Source organism: Dermacentor variabilis, chromosome 6, assembly GCF_050947875.1.
Source record: "Dermacentor variabilis isolate Ectoservices chromosome 6, ASM5094787v1, whole genome shotgun sequence".
NCBI classification, from domain to species: domain Eukaryota; kingdom Metazoa; phylum Arthropoda; class Arachnida; order Ixodida; family Ixodidae; genus Dermacentor; species Dermacentor variabilis.
In genome coordinates, this window is record NC_134573.1 from 129,561,415 (window position 1) to 129,581,785 (window position 20,371).

The 20,371-nt window shown below is 50.4% G+C and overlaps 1 protein-coding gene across 2 annotated transcripts in view; it reads left to right on the forward strand.

Moving 5' to 3' along the window:
• Window positions 1-20,371, forward strand: part of LOC142585222 (protein SSUH2 homolog) — an 86,141-nt gene that overhangs the window by 56,386 nt on the left and 9,384 nt on the right. For both annotated transcript variants that reach the window (XM_075695809.1, XM_075695810.1), the window contains 5 exons: window positions 650-837; window positions 3,095-3,189; window positions 3,995-4,087; window positions 5,047-5,149; window positions 6,110-6,214. In XM_075695809.1, coding sequence (XP_075551924.1) covers window positions 650-837; window positions 3,095-3,189; window positions 3,995-4,087; window positions 5,047-5,149; window positions 6,110-6,214 — 584 coding nt within the window. The remainder of the gene's footprint in view (window positions 1-649; window positions 838-3,094; window positions 3,190-3,994; window positions 4,088-5,046; window positions 5,150-6,109; window positions 6,215-20,371) is intronic.

The window sequence follows — 20,371 nt, forward strand, 5'->3', positions numbered from 1 at the left end:
AACGGCTTGACAAAGAATGCATGCAGATGAGGCTTCAAGCTCGTAATAGAGATATTTAGATTAGGCTACGGAAGCTGGCCTGCGTTTATATATAGGGTATATGCGGGTGCCGTCATCGAGGCTGCAATTGTGTTGTAGAGCAAGCACGGTGAGAAGCTTAATACTATCCCGATCAACTTATCTCTCAGCAGCACTGTGGAAGTTGGGAACAGGACAACAATACGGCGCAGTCGACGTGGTGCGAATACTCCCTACATAATTCTGCTCGGGAACCGAAATCCTGCTTGCTGGGACCCCGTCGGCGCGAGTCGTCTCCGTACCCTGTATCCTGCAACTTTATCTTACTATTCTTTATTTTATTCTCGCTACAATTGCTTCCTCCAGTATATCATCCAACTCGCCCAAGAAAAAAAACTTATTTTGGAATAACTCGTTGTCGTGGCTTACGGTACAGGAAGTTACTCGAGCTTCAAGAGGCGCCGCAGTCTTTACCTTGGCAACGTACGGTGGCCGTTGCTCCTTACTGTTTCTAGCCACCATCCGGGTGCCTCTCAACTCGGGTTATAACTTACTCGGGTGAAGGAAAGCGATGCAGTACGAATCGCGAGACTGCCAATTGACTGCCTGGGTGGTTCCGTCCGGCATGCAGGGGGTCCGGTGGACGGTCCGTCGGCGGGCCCCGCGCCGGGTCCCTGGGAGGTGCCGGTGCCCTCGCCGACTCCGTTCCAGTGCCAGACGACCTCGGTGGAAGTGCCCCACACGGCCTCGGTCAAGACTTGCCACACCTGCGGCGGCGTCGGACGGAAGCGGTGCGCCACGTGCAACGGAAACGGATACGTGAGTCCTTGTGCCTCGTGCACGCCTGTCTTCACTGCGCGCGGCTGTGCACTGCTTCGCAGCGCCGTTGGACTGGCCGTTTCAAGATGCTCGCGAAAGTCGTGCAGGACAGTAAACTCTTCGTTACTGCGAGCGCACGCGTGTTTCGACGGCGATAATGAAGCCAGGCTGTATAGCCACCGTCTAGACCTGCCCATTCTCGTAACGCAATCCCAAAGCTGAGCAGAGGTGTCGAAACACTTTGGAGCGACCAGTATACATGCGTACGTGTTTCAGTGGTGATAACGAAGCCAGACGACAGCTACCAGACCTGCTCATTCAAATAACTCAATTCCTGAAGCTGCGTTAGAGCTGCCAAAATTAACGTTTTGAAATGACCAATCGAATAGGCAATCAATAAGCCACACTTCACTCGCTATCGCGATCACGTTGCAGTAACCAGGCAAATATATTTTTTTGGTTCCTGTGGCATACTTGCGTAGTTTGTGCATCTACGCTTAAAAATTATATAGCGGTGGCATCGTGTGTGGGAGAGGGTGGTGGAGGAAGGAGGCATCAAGGTACCTCCGGGTGCCGTGCTGCTAGAGCAGTGTGCGTGCATTGGCCATATCATACACCCATATAGTTACTGTATAATGGTGTACATTCGACTGCTTCTTACCGTGCTCCTCCTCCTCGGTTCGCAGCGATACGTAGCCCTCTTGGGGTTCGAGCGAGATAAAGATTGGCCCGGCCGAACGTACTATAGGTTCTCCCTCGGCGCCTCGCGCTCCCAGCTCGAACACGAGAGCGCCTCCGAGTGCTCCAAGCTGGAGCAAGGCGCTCTAAATCAACCAGAAGAATGTGTTCTCAGCACTCGATTTCAACATGTACGCGAATGTAAACCGCACTGCAAAAAAGGCGCTCGAAAGCGAACGGTTGAATGTACCATAAGTTGTGAGTAACATCGAAGTCACCCGCCGCAGTTGCTTGGTGGCTATAGGCGTTGGGCTGCTAAGCACGAGGTCGCGGGATCGAATCCCGGCCACGGTGGCCGCATTTCGATGGGGACGAGATGCGAAAACACTCGCGGGTACTTAGATTTAGGTGCACGTTAAAGAAGCCCAGGTGGTCCTTTACCACGGCGTCTCCCATAATCAGATCGTGGCTTTGGCACGTAAAGCCTCGTTATTTAATTTAATTTAACATCAAAATTGATCAGGGCAGGGAACAAAAACGTTTTCCGGACTTCTGTGCCGGGGACCACTAAACGTCATTATACTCCTCTGTGCACGTTATTAACGTCCTATATAAACAAGGAAAGGTTGCTGCGACGCATATGTATGATTCGTCTAGGTGGGAATAACAGGCATGTACACGTCGGAAAAAAAAAAAAAGAAACATTCGTCGACGATTACGTTATTGGCTAATGCGAAATTTGAGCGCATCTCTCTCTATACGTGCTTTCATTTCGCGATATATTGACTGCCGCGAACAATCTGTCTCGTGCAGCACGTTGCAAACGGAGCGAAGTGCGGCGCGACTGCCTAGCTAATCGGAAGGTCGCGAAAGACGGCGCGTGGGTGACTCATGGGCGCGATTCACCGCAGCCGCTGCAAACAGATCTCCACCAATGCAGCGCCTTTTTTTTTCATACATAGTATCGTAGGACGCGCTCGCCGCGTGCCATGGATCGGTGAACAGACGACACGCGCTACTCTGGCGCGATCCCGTAGCCACCGTCGCCGCGAAGCGGCTCTACGCTTTTCTTCTCACGCTTTCGCTATACCTCCCTCCTCCATCTTCCTCCTCATGCTTTCCCTGTAGCCTTCTCCTCCGCTTTCTTCCTCGCGCTATCTTCTCTTTTCATCCTCCGCTGCGCTTCGCGTTCGCTCTTTCATCCCTCGCTCCGCTCGTTCGCTCTGTTACGCCGACGCTCAACACAGGAACGGACGCATAAGAGCTGGGCTCTAAAAGAGGCAGGCAGACGAACACGGACTTTGCTTCACCTTTGATTTTCTGCAAAAACTTTCGAAAACTTCTCGTGAATGTCTTCTAACATTTTCCTTTGAGAATACGCTAGCAACGTTTTGCAGTAGTGAAGGTTAGCGACACCCGCAAGTTTGTGAGCGCGCACTAAGGCAATACCTTATTTGCCTTCGTGGCCATCTGTTGTCGTTGTACACCACACTTTTCCGTTCTTCTGACTTGCAAACTAGTGTTTTTGCGATTTACGAATCGTAAAGTAACGTTAAGTTTGTTATCTCTGAACCCTTAGGAGCATTGCAGCTACTGTCAGGGCGATGGCCAGAAGCGAAGTCTATCGGGCGACAACGATCGATGTTTCCAATGTCACGGCATGGGTCGGATGCGGTGAGTGTACCTCCTGCTGCAATTGTTACTTTCGGCTGATTGGAGTTGATGGTTACAGTTCATGGTTTTAATGCGGCAAGGAGATGACGTCTCGATAATTGTCACGGATGATAGACTTTTAACTTTTGATAGCGATCGGTAATTTTGCTTTGAATTGACGCTTCAGATAAACGAATTTACCCATCGTGAGCAACTGGTGTTCGGCCCGTGTAATCTTGAATTTCGCTTTCGTTAAAATCGTCTTATTTTGCGTTGTTTGACTTGGTTCGTGTTCTTCAATACCTTATTCTTTATCCCTGTATCTGGATTTCGACACCTCCTTCTGAAGCGCAACTCTTACTACACTGCAGGTCTCACCAACTAATAGTGAAACGGCGGCAACAGCCCTGTCAGGAACGACAATTTTATCGCGGGAGACAATGGTTAAACGGAAGGACGACGCAGGGATTAACAGTGCATGCTGGGAAAGCCTTTCGGCTTTATCCGACACGCGCGACAGCGGCTCTCGTTGCCGTTTCACCAGACGGCAACCTATCTAACGTTGCAGTGTACGGAGCTGGTAAAGTGGAGTATGGCCATAACTGTATGTACGCGAACGTTAAAATGTTCGTGCGCAAGTTGGTCGACAGCCTGCTGTGTATACCCCGCAGCTTTATGATAACGCCGCCGCTGGAGCAGCCGAACGGTCTTAAAAGCTAACATGCCGACTGCACAATATGTGTAAAGTAGTGACGCATGCGCAAGTGCCGTGTTTTGCTGTCTTTAGCGGGCATCATTGTGCAGCTTTTCGTTCTCACACCCACAGTTGTTGGAAATGCAACGGCGACGGCGTGGCTCCGTGTCGCGCTTGTTCCGGTACCGGCCAGATCAAGTGCTACATCAAGCTCACCGTGGTTTGGTAAGTATAATGGGGGCACGCTGTGCATATGCCGTTAGAAGTGCGGCGTGCGTTTCGCTCGTGCGCTGCAGAACCGCGCGAGCTTCCCAGGAGAAATGGGCGGTATTTCTGAGAAATGAGGTCTGAGTGATCCGGGGCACTCGGAATCGCGAGCTTCGCAGCCTGATCGTACAGTTGTAGGAGAGTGTATAAGCGTGCCGTGTCAGATGCGTGCTCCGACTGCCGTCAAGAATGGTTCGCCTCATGTGTCTAAAAAAAAATAAAGGAAAAGAAAAAAGGCGCCGGCTTCATTCTTTCTTTGTAACGTGGCAAAAGTCCGCGAGCAGGTTCAAGTGCCTGTATCTTTAATGGCATGGAATTCTACAGTGACATTGTAGATATGAGCAGGCGACGTCTAAAAATTCATTCATTCATTCACAACCAGCGGTCTTTCGCTGGCACACTTGACACTCTTCCCATACTAATGCAGCAGCACATGAAGGACAAATGACACAGGAACGTAATACTGACACCCCGAGCACAGTTTTACGTTCTTGTGCACTCTGTCCTTCTTGCGCTGCTGCATTAGTATGTCGAACCATTTAGCCTATCAACTCGTGCTCTTCCCACGCGCTGCCAATTCGTAGCACTGATAGTGTGTTCTAGCTTTCGAGAATTCTTTAGTGTTACGTTAGATGTACGCAGGGCGGCACCTGCATGGAGCGTTTATGCGAAGTATTTTCGGCATCGCGTATCAGTTTCGGAGCGCCCATTTTACGCTCCGCGGTGTGAAATAGATGCGCCGACGCTGGACGACGCGTAGCGACGCTGAACGACGCGTAGCGACGCTGAGAAAACGTCGAAAATGCGCTCTTCCACGAGGTTGCCGCTTACGAGCTTCACGTAATCGATCAGCTAGAGAGCACGAGTTGTTATGCTGGTTCCGCGCGTAATCGACACGCCCGTTCAACATCCCGCAGGTCGACGAAGACGGATGACCACGTGGTCGAGCACTCCTTCGTACCGGACGACCAGATTAAGTTTGTCTCGGGCCAGTTGGTGTTCGAAGAGCAGAACTCGAGGGTGAGTTTATCTGCATGTTCCGGCGCCTACCTTGTTTCCTTTGCTCGGTGGCCGAAACGTTGTGGCACGAAGTACATGCAGCAAACAAAGTCAGCAAGAAAGACAAATTTTCTGGTAGAGTGATTGCATCACTTGTTCCTTGTGGTTTCTGCCGCGGCTATTAAATGAGAGCTGATTTTACATATATAGAGTGCAGGGAAAATCAACAGTGTGTGTAGTAAAAGAAAAGCGTAAGACAAGAACAAAAAAATTTTGTCAGTTTATGCTGTGTTGCGGCCGGTCCCAAGGTGGTCACATTGACGCAATTTTTATTTTTTCAGACCTACCAGTTAACGTACTTCATGAACGTCCAGGAAACAATTGCCTTCGTTCACTAGTGGCTGTTCAGTGGTAAAGCGGAATATGTTGAGATTCCGTTTTATTTAATTTAAAGTGATAGTTCCCAATGGGGAACGTCGTATACAGTCTGCGCCAGCTCGCGGGAACTGAGCATTCAGAACTAGCCTAGGATTGTAGCCAGTGAGGTAACTTAAATCTCATATATAGCATAGTACCCCAATTACGTTTCACTAAAGCCTGGGGGAGGAGGGGGGAGGGCGAGAGGTATTTTGACATCATTCAGCACGCCCGATTTCGGATATGTAACTGACTCAGGGCGGTCAGGCAGTATCACGACGGCGTAGAACTATACGCCAGTTATGCCGTTCTTATCCTGTGTCCACCCTGAAAAATTTCCCTGCGCAGGCCAGTAATTCCGTATGTTCTTCGTGTTTTCTGTTTATTCCTTCGGACGAGCTGCCTTCGATATGAGTTCCGCATAAGTAAAATATTAGTTTTATTTAAAAAAAATTACGGCGAAAACATAATGGAATGCATCGTTATGGTCGGGTTAAACGAATAAGCTTTCATTTGGCGCCTTTCTCAAGGATGCCATCAAGCGCGCGCCTCTTGCCTCGACAGATTTGGCCGATCAACCACTTTCCCGACATGACGGTCAACATGGCCTCCGTGCAACTGGTGCAGAAGCACGCGGCCGCTTTCAAGTCGGAGAAGATCCTCATGCAGGTAAGCCGGCTGGTCGCAGCGCGATCTGTGCGGCATTGGCGTTTGCAACAAGTCGGCTCTCGCAAGTCTTGCGTAAAGCGAAGGGCGCGCCGCCTAGTAGCAGCGTTAACGGAGCCGAATGTTGAGCCAACGTTGCCCGATCTAAGGCCCGTGTTGGCCAACTTTGGTCGTACATTGGTCCTGCTTCTCGCTCCTTCGGGGCAAATGTCTGCGAGATTCTGCCGTTATACAATTAATTGCCGATCGGCGGACGTCGCCTTAGGAAGACGCAAGCTACAAGGTCGATTGGTATCTGTGAAGTTATTCGTAGACTTCACAAGTGGTTCGTACCATCAGATTCCACTGGGTGCAGCAGGGTCGCGGTCACTGCAATAACAGCGTTGCCAACAAAATCGCTCACTATCATCATTCACCCACTTCCCTTCTCTCCGGCACCCGGCCACTTTGTTTTCGTAGCCCAAGGTATCCTTTTCCAACGGGACGCAGGCGTTCTAATCCGCGCGTGTTTCTGCTCGCTTCCTCGCAATCGCACACGAGTGGAGAAGGTTTCTCCCGGGATATGCTTCGAGGCCTGACCTGCTATACGGGATATGCTGAGCCTGACCACCTTACACTTTCCCTAACCTAGGCCTGAGGCCCAGGACCTGGATACACATGTGAAATGCTCAAAGTGAAGCTCGCCGTCTGCTGCGGTTATGTCCAAGGACAAAGGTTCTGCACAAGATAAACTGCTTAGAGCTGCCGCAGTACTAGCACAGCAGCCTATAGATGGTGATCTGTTAATTACGTACGATAAATAAGCCACGCGCGCGGCTTCTTTCTGAACAATAGCTGCACGGATTTATTTAACTCTTTATTATGCCGTGCGGAAGCCCGTATACAGCAAAAAAAGAAAAGAAAAACCGAGAAGTCTTACTTGATTACTGCAAGCACTCGCTATCACACAACGCTGACGTGATGAGGAGCGCCTGCAGCGGCGTTGAATGCGTCGCGCCCCAGTGGTGCACGAGATGAGAGCGAAGGAAAATCATTTTTTTTTGTGTGTGTGTGTGGCTTGGAGTGTACTTTTCGGACCGCTCGGACCAACTGCATGCACCACAATGTGGTGTGCCCATGCAGGAACGTTAGTGTTTAGTGTGCGCAGCGATCGTGCCTGCAGTGTAAGTATAGTGAACTCCATAGTGTAAGTCATAACACTTTAATTCTAGGCACAATGGAACACTGCTCTTGCTACACTGCAGATCCGATTCAGTTGGTGCGTCTACATGGCTTCGTCGTCTTTGCAGTCAAACGCGCTGCGCGCCTCTCGCGTCGTCTTCCGAGACCTATAAGTTAACCCTCCACGCACGGGTCGCGCGTGCGCCGTCGATAGCGGAACAACACGGCGACGCCGACGGCGTCACCGGGCCTCGAGTGGCCATATCGCAATGAAAAAAAGCTTTCCGGTAGACCATTTTGAAACAATGGACATGGAATATATCGTTCCCGCGGCCCGCTGCAGGTGCCGATGAGAGAGACGTAGTCGGGAAAAAAAAGAAAAGAAAAAACGTAAATAGAGGGGACGGTGACTAATGTAGCACTTTTCGCAGTTAGATTCACTTTAAGCGTGCGTTGATCGCCGGTGTGGTTGGGTGGCTCTGCCGCGCTCTTTCCAACCACGAGGTTCGATTCTGGACGACGGCTGTCGCTTTCCGACGGGGCCGCATCGCAAAACGTTTGTTTGAACACGCACTGAATTATCTGCGGTATGAATTTCCCGCCGCGGTCAAAGTTAATTTGGACGTATAACACACTTCCTTACCTCAATAACGACGTATCTGAAACCCTCCGCAGTGGCTCTGTGGCTTGGGCGTTTTGCTGCTCACCACGATGTCGCGGGTACGATTCCCGGCCGCGGCATTTTGATGAAGGCAGAATGAGATAAAAAAAGACAGAAAAAAAAAAGCTGCTCTTGTGCCGGGCTTCGAATGCACGTTCGATAACCAAAAAAACAGAGACCTGCTGTTCGCAGCTGTATGATGGGCCAGGAAGGCTGAGTTGAAACCTGCCTGGCATAAAGATGGCGAAAGCTACTTCGCAAGGCATATGGTTCCCCGTATTGATGCGAAAGCGTCAAATGACCCATTGAGCAAAAAATTACCGACGATTACGTTATTTCCTAATGCGAAATTTGAGCGCAGCAAATAAGCTGTTTCACCTTTTCGATAGATTGAGGCAAAGAAATCGAGCAACACATGTATGCGCTATCACAGAATTTTCTTTTTTATTTTTCACACGTATTCCTTTAACAAAGACTCCACTAGGTAAGCTTCTGCTTCGGCGGCACGCACCTCTGGATTCTGACGGCGACGGCGCTGGGCCTCTGCTCTGGCAGCTCGTTTAGCAGCATCAGCAGCAGCAGCAGACGGAGGACTTCCATCGGTCGTCTCGCTCATGGCTCAGAAAGAACTGGCAGATAATTTCGCAGTGGCGAACGGCAGAGGCAATTTCGGCTCGGGCGGTGCACATATACAGATCCGCCGCCACCGATCTGGCTCTCTGATTGCCACCGCACAGGGCGAACGGCAGCGGCAATTTCGGCTCGGGCGGTGCACATATACAGATCCGCCGCCACCGATCTGGCTCTCTGATTGCCACCGCACAGGGGTTGCATTGGAGGAGGAGCGAAGAAAGGAATTAAGCTCGAGCCGGCGCTTTGACAACCGGAGACTCGCAGGAAGAGGGGGGAGGGGGGCGGCGTGTACACCCAGCGGCAAACGATGGGGGCAGAAGCGCGCGCAGCAAGCGGACAACACGATAAAGGGAGGAGGGAAGAGATAGCAGCGACTGACTGATGCCGCTGACGCCGATAGTGAGTCAACCCCAGCTGCGGAGTTGGTTTCAGGGGCAACGCCGCCGATGCCGACACAAACAATATGATACCCTCGCTTCCGCAGCGCTAAGAACCAGGTCTAGCCGTGGGAAGGTGGTCACGTATTCGTCGACGTGCCGGGGCCTACGTGAAATAACCGGCGCGTCGGCAACTGAAGAGCACCCTATCCGCCACACAAGAACAGGGGGGGGGGACCCTTTCCTCCTCTTTCTGCATGGCGGCGACGGTGTTCTATGCAGTCACGTTATCTTGACTCTCTAGCGGCGTCAGCGGCATCCAGCGGTATCAGTCGGTCGCTGCTAGCGCTGGGGGGATGAAAGGGGGGCGGAGCTGGTTACGAGGCCGACGACAACGCCGACGACGACGCGAAACCCAGGAACGGACGCCAAAGAGCTGCGCTCTAAAATTAATCCGGTGGTCAAAAAAATTAATGCGGAGCATTCCACTACGGCGTTTCTGTGCAGTTTCTGAGACGTTAAACCCCGCAATTCGAATCCGATGCAACGTGTTCCAAAACTAAGCTTTGCTGTTAAACATGTACCATCACCAAAAAAGAACAGACAAAAAGAAAACGAATAGCTGACAGACAGAGAAATCGTTTTCTGTATTATTATTATTATTATTATTATTATTATTATTGTTGTTGTTGTTGTTGTTGTTGTTGTTGTTGTTACCGAAATTATCCTACTAGAAGCGCCTTTCCGACAGAAATGCTATAGGTGTAGAAGTGGATGCCGCCAGTAAGCTATTGCCATATAGACCTTGCCCCTAGCGCGGGCCCCCTACCACCAACCTTCGTTTTCCCTATGCACGCGTTGCGTGCTGTTGCGCGGGCGCTCGTGCACCATGCCCGGCGGCAGCGAGCGCACATCACGGCGGTGCGTCCTTGTGTCCGGCGGCTACGCAGGCGTGTCGAATCGAGAGTGGCCGCATCTACGCACACACACCCTGTTTCGCCACGCGCGATCTCCGCCGCGAGCAGCAGCAGTGCAGCCGCGGAACTTTTTAAGTGACGCGTAAACGCGTGCGCTCGTACGCCACGTAAACGCGTGCGCTCGCACGCCACGTGAACGACGACGCGAACGCGCAACCGCGAGGCAGTCTCCCTTCGGCGACGCGTATACCGTGCTTTCTCCGTGTATAAGCGGATGAAAAAAAAAACAAAAAAAAAACGGCGTGAGGAGCCCGTGCCGCGTGTCGGATTCGGTGCCAAGCACGCTCCGTGGGCGGACCGCCTAATTACTCGCGTCTGCGACGATTATGCTCGTGCGTTTTTGGAAACCGGTGGGAGCCGGTGATTTTTGTCCGTACAAGCGAGCGAACCGGTGAGTGAGCGAGCTGCAGCAAGTGAAAGTGGGGGAAAAACAACAACAACAAAAAAAAAAAAAAAGAATAGAAGAAAAGGGTTTTGCAGCTGTATGCAAATCGGAGCAATTTGTACATTAAAGACAGCGAAACATGTGTACGCAAAGGGGTTCTCACTCTTTCGGAGGTACTGGGGATCTGGTTTGCCACTGCTGGAAATCTAATTAAAACTTTGCAAACGCCTTCGCTGTATCCGATGCAATTTCTACGCTATACACATTTAAAAAAAATATTTTTTTCGCTATATCCGACACATGTACCTGTACGCTGTTTGTTCCAGCTCTACTGAGCTCCACCTGTGCGTTGACCATGCCACCACCGCACGTTGCCGCCGGCGCACGAAAAATCATCACGTCGTTGTAAAATGAGTGATTGAGCGAGTGGAGTGAGCGAGTGAATTAGTGAGCTACCTAGTTGGCCGCGCGTGTATATAGAAGCTCTTCACGACGACTCGATGAATCAAGAAACCTCTAGCAGACCGTTGAGCGCCGGTGGTTTTACTGTCTGCGCGTCTAGAGAGATGAAATTGATCGCAGAGCGCACAGTCTAAACAGTTCGTGATCGGGCCTTACTGGTAGTATTTCTGGAAGATGGCCAAGAGCTGGGGTTTAGCAGTCAACTGCAAAAGAGGCTGCCCTGGCTTCTGTATAGTGGCAATTTAACGAGTAACACTTTATAATGAAAGTCGCATTCATAAGTCTGTCGAGCGACGAGTACGCAGCCAGTTTCTTGCATTTAGTTGACTGCAGGAACATGCCAGTGCATGCGTCCTCATAGATATGGGAAGTGGACGCGTAGTTTTACGTCTCACTATGGCGATGCGCATTCCTTGGACGTTTACCACAGGCCGCAACAGTATAGGCAATCTATAGAAAGCTTCGCTTTCACGTGCACTTTATTTTCTCACTCTCTGTATGTGACCTACACAGACATTGTACGAACATAGTCGATTACATGTGTGTGGCACCGTCAAGCGTCGACACATTATAAATGTATTGCAATGTCTCTATAGAGAGTCGTAGACATTGGAGCAGTCCAAATAGGGTATTGGTATACTGTCTATTCTTCAGTGGCATCAGAGTCATTTCATACAGACTCTGGTAGCATCGAACACTGTTCACCAATGGGCACTTTAAGAGCGTATGCGTATATTGTGTGCAGAATTGTTCATTTGCTTCTTAATTTCTGCTCAATCTTACCAGAGTCCTTCCATGGAAGGACTCTGGTCTTACTCACTTTTTCCTTCCCTGTCATTGGCCCGTGCGCTTTCCATACCGATTTCACTAATGCATGTTCTTCATTTAAACGCATCCTCGTTTTTCACCATAGAATGTTGTACGCATTGGAATGACGACCTGTTGCACGCATGCATCTATAGACGATTTTGTATAGGATTCATGGGCGCCGCCATCTTGCACTGTTACACAAACATTTCTGTGTTTTAGCGGACGTAAAGTGAGGTAACATGGTCATGAGACGATGAACGATTTACACAACTATTTTCATGCTTGCGAGTAAAGTGTAGTAATGCACACTTCATCGTGAAACACAGAAAACAGCAGCGTTAACAGCCCAAGATGGCGGCACCTAAACGCTTCTGTAAAATAGTCTATAGGACTATGGTACGCTGTCCCGTAACTATACGGAGTTTAACTGTCAGTTTTCAGCTGAGAACAGAACAGTCTAGTGCGTGGTTTGTATGCGATAGGTGGTGGTGGTGATAACTTTATTGCACACAGGGGAGTTGCGGACACGCAGGTCCTTGGGCCCCCGCACGGCCACACTGCACTCAAACGTTCATGTCCCGGAGGCTCATGACGCTGGCAGCCCGGCCTGTGGCGATGGCTTGCTTGGCCGGGTCCTCGGAGCGCAGTAGGGTCTCCCAAGCCTCCCAAGTAGTAAGGTGCTCCAGGCCCCGCGGGGGAGGATCCGCCGGGCAGAGGAAAAGAATGTGATCGAGAGTGGCTTTGGGGTGGTGGCAGAGGGTACAGGAGGGGTCGGTGTGGACGTGGTGATAGCGCGATCGTATATAAGGGGAGGGTAAGGTGCGTGTTTGGAGCCGCCTCCAAAGTGTCTGGTGATAATTGTCGAGGGAGGGATGGGGTGGGGGGTAGAGCCGACGCTCAGTTTTGGAGGCTTGCGTCAATTCAGTGAATGAATGCATGCGCTCCCGTGAGAACCCTGGATCGGAGGCCGCCGCTGCCCGGTTGAGAAAACCTCGGGCTAAAGCGTTGACAGCCTCGTTTCCAGGATTCCCAGAGTGGGCAGGCACCCATATGAGCTCCATGTGGCGGGGCGGGTATGCAGCGAGAGAGTTCAGTATGCGAAATGCAGGGACGTGAACTCTCCCGCGAGCAAAATTTAGTATCGCAGTTTTAGAGTCTGATAATATATACCGGGCCTCCGTGCGCATAATAGCTAGGGCAATGGCAGCCTCTTCAGCCTCCTCCGAAGTGGCAGTTGGGGATATGTGAAGGGTGGTAATCGGTTGTAGGGAGGGGTTCGTGATGGCAACAACCGCGTCCTCACTTGTGCATGCGGCATCCACCCACACAGCATCCGGTTCCGTGCCATAGTGTTTGTGGAGCGCCCGTGCGCGAGCTCTGCGGCGGGGTTCATGGTAGGTGGGGTGCATGTTTTTAGGGAGAGGTTTAATGAGAAGTTCGCGGTGAATGTGGTGGGGCACCTGGAGCTGTGTGGGATCCGTGGCTGGTATCCTGATACCGAGGGTGTGTAGTATGTGTCTGCCGGTGGTGGTTCTCGCGAGACGTATGTATTGTGTCTGTCTGTGGGCCTCAATAAGCTCACCTATCGTGTTATGTAGGCCTAGCTGGAGGAGTTTCTCGGTGGGGGTATTTAGGGGTAGGTGTAGTGCTGTCTTAAATGCTGTTCGGATCATGGCATCCAGGGTGGAGATTTCTCTGCCCTGGAGTTTAAGGTAGGGGAGCGTGAAGAGAAAGCGGCTGAGGACGAAGGCATGAATGAGGCGACATAAGTCATGCTCCCTCATACCCCGGTGGCGTGCAGAAACTCGGCGGATTAGGTGGGATATCGACACCACCGTCCGCTTGAGTTTGTGGATGGTGAGAGTGTTTTTCCCGTCATTTTGGATGTGGAGGCCCAGTACCCGGAGAGTGTGTACCTCAGGGATGTACCGGTTTTCCAGTGTCACGGTTATAGGGGTGGTGGGGCAGTTTCGGGTTGTGGGGCGAAGTATGAGGAGTTCCGACTTCTCCGGAGAGCATGAGAGTCCGATACTCTGTGCATGTGTTTGGGTGAGGGTAGCTGCCGACTGCAGAGTGTTCTCTATGTCTCCATCACTGCCATGGGTAGTCCATAGAGTGATATCATCAGCATAGAGTGTGTGCCGAAGGTAAGGGATGTTTTGTAGTTTGCGGGCAAGGGGAATGAGAGTGACATTGAAGAGAAAAGGTGAGAGGACAGATCCCTGGGGGGTGCCAATCCCACTAAGGGTGTGCGAACACCTGGTAGTCAAATGATCGACGTCCTATAGGTGTGCTATCGCTTCTTGCTTGTGGGACGGCTGCCGCCGCAAATGCAGCTAAACGCAAGTGACCGTGCTCGTACAGTTAGCAAAATACGAGATGCGACCAAGAAAGAGACCGCGGGCGGGCCGTTCTCATTTATGAGAGAGTACCGAGTTGGCGCGTGGAGTGGCTGGCGGAGTTCAGCTTGCCCCACAGGCTCTTCTGGCCACAGAAAAAAAAAAAAAAAAAGCAACTGTCGACGCCTTTTCGCACGGTCACCTAGCTGCAGTGCAACCTATAGCGACGCATATTGGGCGAGTCACCCACCACGCGGCGCCCCTATCGCGTATTCCTGATTTTTTTTTTTTTTTTTTTTGTTTGCCGACTGCACGCGGCGTATGACCATACAGTATGACGAAGACGCGTCACGCCGTTGGTGTGCCGGTGGCCTGGAGAGGTTATTACAAGTTATATGTAGGAACGCTACGTATTCCCAAACAACTTCTTTTTTTTTTTTTTTAACCTGTCATGCCCTCCGCGGCTCACCTTGTCGCGAGTATGTAAGCGCATAAACTCTAGAGAGAGTTGCTACACGCGCTGCAGACGCGCGCAAGCGAAGCAGCGCGAATCGCTGTACGCACCATGCACGGCCGCTCATATACACGAGCGAAGGGGTGGCAAGCGCAGGACAAACGCGCCGCTTTCTTCGTGCTCCCGTTTCTTTCTTACGCCGCCGTCGCGCCTCCGTTTGCATGTGCCGCGCACGTCCGCCCATGCGGGCTGCATGCCCGCCCTCTTCGATGGCAGGATGCCACGGTAAATACGGGGCGCACATGCGCCAAAGTGCGGCTCTGGTTGCGAACAGTGATCGAGCGTGGGCACAGGACGTGCCGTGAGTGATGAGGCCCTTTTAACTAGCAGCTACCGACCGTTTATTGACCGACTTCACTCTCCCCCCCATCTCGTCAGAGTGCGCGCGCTGTGAAGCTCTGGGCACAACCGTCTCCTCCGCGGCGGCGCATTCGTCGCTCGTGCGCTTAATCCTTTGACGTGCTTTCGTGTAAATAGCGGGTATATACATATACGGACGAGTGACGAAGGCCAGCACTCACTGACTGACTTGTCTTCCATGCAGCGCTCATTATCGTGCATGGGAGCACCTGAACAAAGCCTGCGACTCTTAACTGTTCGTTCTTTAATCCTTTTCGTCGTTTCGGGCCTGTTTTTCTATTGCCCAGAACCAACGGTACACGATTGCGCAGTTGCGCCCTCGTAAAGTCGGATCGATTTCAAAAACTTTTCGCCCCGGCTTTCGTACGCGCTGCGAATTTTGAAGTATATATCTTCCGAACGAATGCGCGACCCACGTATGCGCTGCTTGGTCGGCATAATATGTCGCGTCAATCAAAGTTCGGTGGCGCTAAATTAGTGGGTTCATCAGTCAGGTTTTTGGAAGACAAGAAGGCAACCATTGCATTTACGCGGCGCTGCTATATAGATAGACGACTGATTACTTATCTCGTGGCCTCTTCCACGTTAGATTTGAAGAACAATTGTACAGAAGCAGGCAGTTTTGTTTTCATGCGCATGCAACTGAGGCTTTCGAAAGGCATTCCTATTGGACAGCGCAAGGTCCGTAAGCCCGACGTCATGATGACACGTCCGACTAGCCCATGATGAATAGCATTTGTAGCTGAGCGCAATGCCAGAGGTGGCACTTTGGATGCTGCCAGCTTTGAGACATTGAGATGGTGATTGACGTTGATGATACGGCTGCACGAATGCTCAATAATAATATTAATGATATTAATAAACTTATTTGCGCTCCTATTGAGCGTTATAACGATACGTTTCTTTTTTAAACAAGAAGTGTTGGCATTCAAGCATGCCGCTTTACTTGTGTGCTGGCCTCGACGCAACTGATTTCCTGAGGCGTAGAGACAGTAATAACGGAGCTCTATGTCCGGCTTTGTGCGCTGCGATAGTGAAGAGCTAGTATTCGTATTATAGTCGACGCCAAACAGAATTTAAATGTAAAGCGCACGAAGGGCAAGGGAAGGAAGAAGAAGAAGCCGAGGTGCGGACGTCCCTCACATCGGCTCCGTCGTTTTTGAATGTTTGTGCAGCCTTCTTTGCCACCATCACGGATTCAAGCACATCACTGGATTTGTGAAGTCACCGGGAATTTGCGGACACCTTTCTTTAAGGTGGGACTTTCATTTTTGGACTGTTACTGGCCTTTCTTGGTGCAAGACCCGAGTAGGCCTACTGGCCCCGCCGTGCCGCGATGGCGGAAACGCGCATGGAAGATGAAGACGCTACCGGATTAGAAGAGAATGAGGAAGATCTAGGTTGGCAAATTGTGACAAGCCGAAAATTTCGCTCCACCACAAGGATTACTGGCGATGGGAAAACATCGCCGCAGAGCCAGCGAGAGCAAGGCAACAGCAGCAAGAACAAAGGACCTACAACCACTATGTTCAAAAACCGGATTGTCAAGGCATCAAGGATGCCCCAATTGCCCGAGGAGCACAGCAAAATCATCATCCGCCCACGAGGAGGTCTCAACTTGAGCAAAGTGAGCACCACAGCGATAGGCGTGGCGGTTATTGAAGCATCGGGCCTGACTCCGCAACAAGCCCGAGAGGATGTCGTTTGCCCTAACTTCACGCAAAACATCGTGGTGGTTAGTACACCAGATCCCAGCCATGCTGCCAGGTATGTGCGAATCAGGTCAATCATTATAGTGGAAACCGAATACGAAGTGAACGCCTACGAGACAGCTCCGCATACCACGTGTAAAGGAGTGATTCGGAGAGTTGACCTCAGAGACAATCAGGCCACGATAACGAAGAACATTGTGCATGACTTTAACCCCCTGGCATTGGCAGCCAAACGTATTAAATCCACGGGTTCGGTTATTGTTCTGTTTGATGGGCTCAAGGTACCCAATTATGTAAGATACGGGTCGACCCTCGTCAAGTGCTACCTGTATAGGAAGCAGTTTGATGTCTGCTATGCCTGCGGAAAGATTGGACATCGATCAGATGTATGTCCAACACCGGACGTGGTACAGTGCAGAGGATGTGGAACTCAAAACCCGGAGGACAATCACATGTGTGTGCCTAAGTGCAAATTCTGTGGAGGGGACCACCCAACTGGGGACAAGACTTGCCGACAGCGGTACCAAATTCCATACGTGGTACGAGTTCGACGACGAGAACGCAACAGATCTGCATCGGAGGCGACATCAGCACAGCTGCAATGGGATGCCCAAACGGGCACCAGGGGGCGCACGTGCTCAAGGAGCCCCACACGGTCAAGACGCCGCTCGCCGTCGAAGGGCAGAAGCCGCTCCAGATCCCGCGAAGTGCAGGTGCGCTTCGAAGGAGGAGGGCAGACGCCTGGCGACAAGACGACATCTGGAACAACCTGGGCCGACAAAGTGAAAGGTACTGTGAGGGCTGCGGAGAGCGGTGCGGAGCGGCTGGTCGGAGATAATGATGCCAGGGTAGAACAGCTAATTAAAGAAGTAACGTATCTGAGAAAGGCAAATGAAGAACTTACTAAGCAGGTTGTAGAACTTCGCAAGAACTCGCAGACTAACTCCACAAAAGTAGCAATAGCCAAACCGGTGAATAATGACAACAGCCAGGATGAAGAAAACACACCAGCTCCAAAGAAGCGGGCAATAAGCCCAGTAGAAACGACAGTGTGCTCTGCTTTGGAAGAGATCAAGGAGGCGATTAAACAACTTAGAGATGCCATAGATAAAACTACATTCAAAGTTGATAAGTTATGGAAATGGAGACTGACGGCTGAAAAGAGGCTCACCAAAGTAGAAGCACAGGGCGATGACGACGAATACCTACCCTCAGAAGCAGAAAGCGTCAGATCGCTCCCTAGCGTGTCGGGGGGTTCTACGAAGCGTACTCTAGCGGGTAGCAGTAAGGCGGGTTCTATAAGCAATGGCTAGCAGGGGGAGCTTTACCGTGTGGCAATGGAATTGCCGAGGATTTTATCACAAAAAAGCACCTCTTATGCAGTTAATAAAAGCCTCTCCAGACAAACCGAAAATAATTATGCTGCAGGAAACCTTGGCGGATGAGATCAGCCTATCCGGATACAAAGCGACATGCAGGGGCAAAGAGCCGGGTAGGGGGCTAGCCACGCTCGTAGATAAGAAAATACCTTACATAGAACATGATTTGCGCCTTGGACTAAACAAATTAGAATACTTACTAGTGGAAATAATTTTGAAAAGGAATAGAAGCAAACCGCAAAGCCTCTTTTGTCTTAATGTTTATAGCAGCCCTAGCGACATGAAACAGAGTTTCCGGGCACTTCTTAATAAGACTATGGCTGTTACTAAGCACGCTCCACTCATTATTGGAGGGGATTTCAACGCCCCACATCAAACCTGGGGATATCGCTGGAATACTAAGAAAGGGGATGGACTCTGGCACCTAGCTACAGATCTTAATCTCTCCCTCATCACAGACCCAGCTTATCCCACTAGGTGTGGTACATCTACATGCAGGGACTCCACCCCAGACCTTACTTTTGTATCAAACTTAGCGAACGCTGGCTGGAATAACTCCAATATTGACCTGGGTAGTGATCATTACATATTACAAATACTATTGGAAACACCAAGTAATGAGATAAAGCACTTTAACTACATTGACTGGGATCTTTTTCGGAAAGCAAGGAAAATCAGAGCTGAGACAGAGGAAGGACAAAAGAAAACACTCCAAACTTGGACCACTCAGCTCAGGGAAGATGTAAAGGCGGCAACGAAGGATATTACCACAGAGGAGGATATCGAAATCATGGACAGTAGGCTGGCGCACTTGATTGAAGCGAAACAATCTATGTTAAATAGATGGAAAACGCAACGGCTGAACAGGAGACTCAGGAAGCGCATAGCATTGTTGAATAGGGAGATTGAAGAACACTCCAGAAATTTACAGAAACAACAATGGGATGAGCTTTGTAATTCCATAGATGGTCGAATCAGACGTGGTGGGAATTGGAACTTACTTAGACATTTGCTTCATGAGAACGACACGAAATCTAATAGGAGAACAGCAGTAGCACGACTCGTCCATCGTGAGAGTCAGGACACAACGGAGGAGGCCATTCTGGATCGGCTCGCAGCTAAGTATTTACCACTTAAGGATAGCGATGAGAGTACAGACCTGCCTGAATATACAGGGGAAGACTGTGAGCCTATGGATCAAGACTTCACAGAAAGCGAAGTTCGTGCAGCCCTGTACGACCTCAACAGTAGATCTGCTGCCGGTCCAGATGGCATTTCCAATAGGCTGTTGAAAAATTTGGACGATCATTCCATAAAATATTTAACAGAGTATTTCAACGAACTCTGGAAAAACGGTGATTATCCGAAGGAATGGAGAATTGCTAACACAATTCTTATTCCCAAACCAGGCAAGCAACTCAATCTAGATAACCTAAGACCCATATCATTAACATCATGTCTGGGCAAAACGATGGAGCATGTCATACTCAATAGACTGACTAAGTATGTAGAAAACAGAAATATTCTTCCGCATAACCTGATCGGTTTCCGTCCTGGACTTTCGACTCAAGATGCAATGCTTTTAATCAAGCATCACCTTATTCTTGCTAGCCCGCTACATACGAGAGCTCTTCTAGGCCTAGATGTAGAAAAGGCCTTTGATCGCATCAAGCACAGGGCCATATTGGATATCCTCTCGGAGATGGGATTGGGTAAGCGATTGCACAATATCGTCAAAGCCTTTCTCGGTGGCCGTTCTGCTTGTCTCAGGTTAGGCGAACTCCAATCGACAACCCTGGAACTTGGGAATCGTGGGACACCACAAGGGTCTGTCCTATCTCCCATGTTATTTAATTTGGCAATGTCAAAAGTGGCTCGAGGTCTCGCGCAGATTGAGGGTATCCACTTTGCTATATATGCAGATGATGTAACAATCTGGAGTGCCGAAGGTAATATGGGACAAACAGAGATCAAACTACAGGAAAGCATTTATGTGGTAGAAACAACACTTGAGGGTATGGGACTGAACTGCTCTGCTAAAAAATCAGAACTATTGGTATTACGGAGCAGTAAGCGTGGGCGCAGGCCGAACGGATATATCCCAGAGGAAGAACCCCGCATTGACATATGCGCCAAGAATGGAGAACCAATCAGGCAGGTGGAGACTATTAGAGTGTTAGGACTTCTCCTGCAAGCGAACGGATCTAATTGCAGGATGATAGAATACATCTCTAACAAGTCAGAAGAAGTCATTAGGCTTCTGCGTAGAGTTACCAACAAGCATAAGGGGCTAGGAGAAGACAGTGCCATAAGATTGGTACATGCATTCGCCTTTTGCCACTTCTCGTACGTGGCTGGCATGCTCCAATGGACACAGGCTGATAAGAACA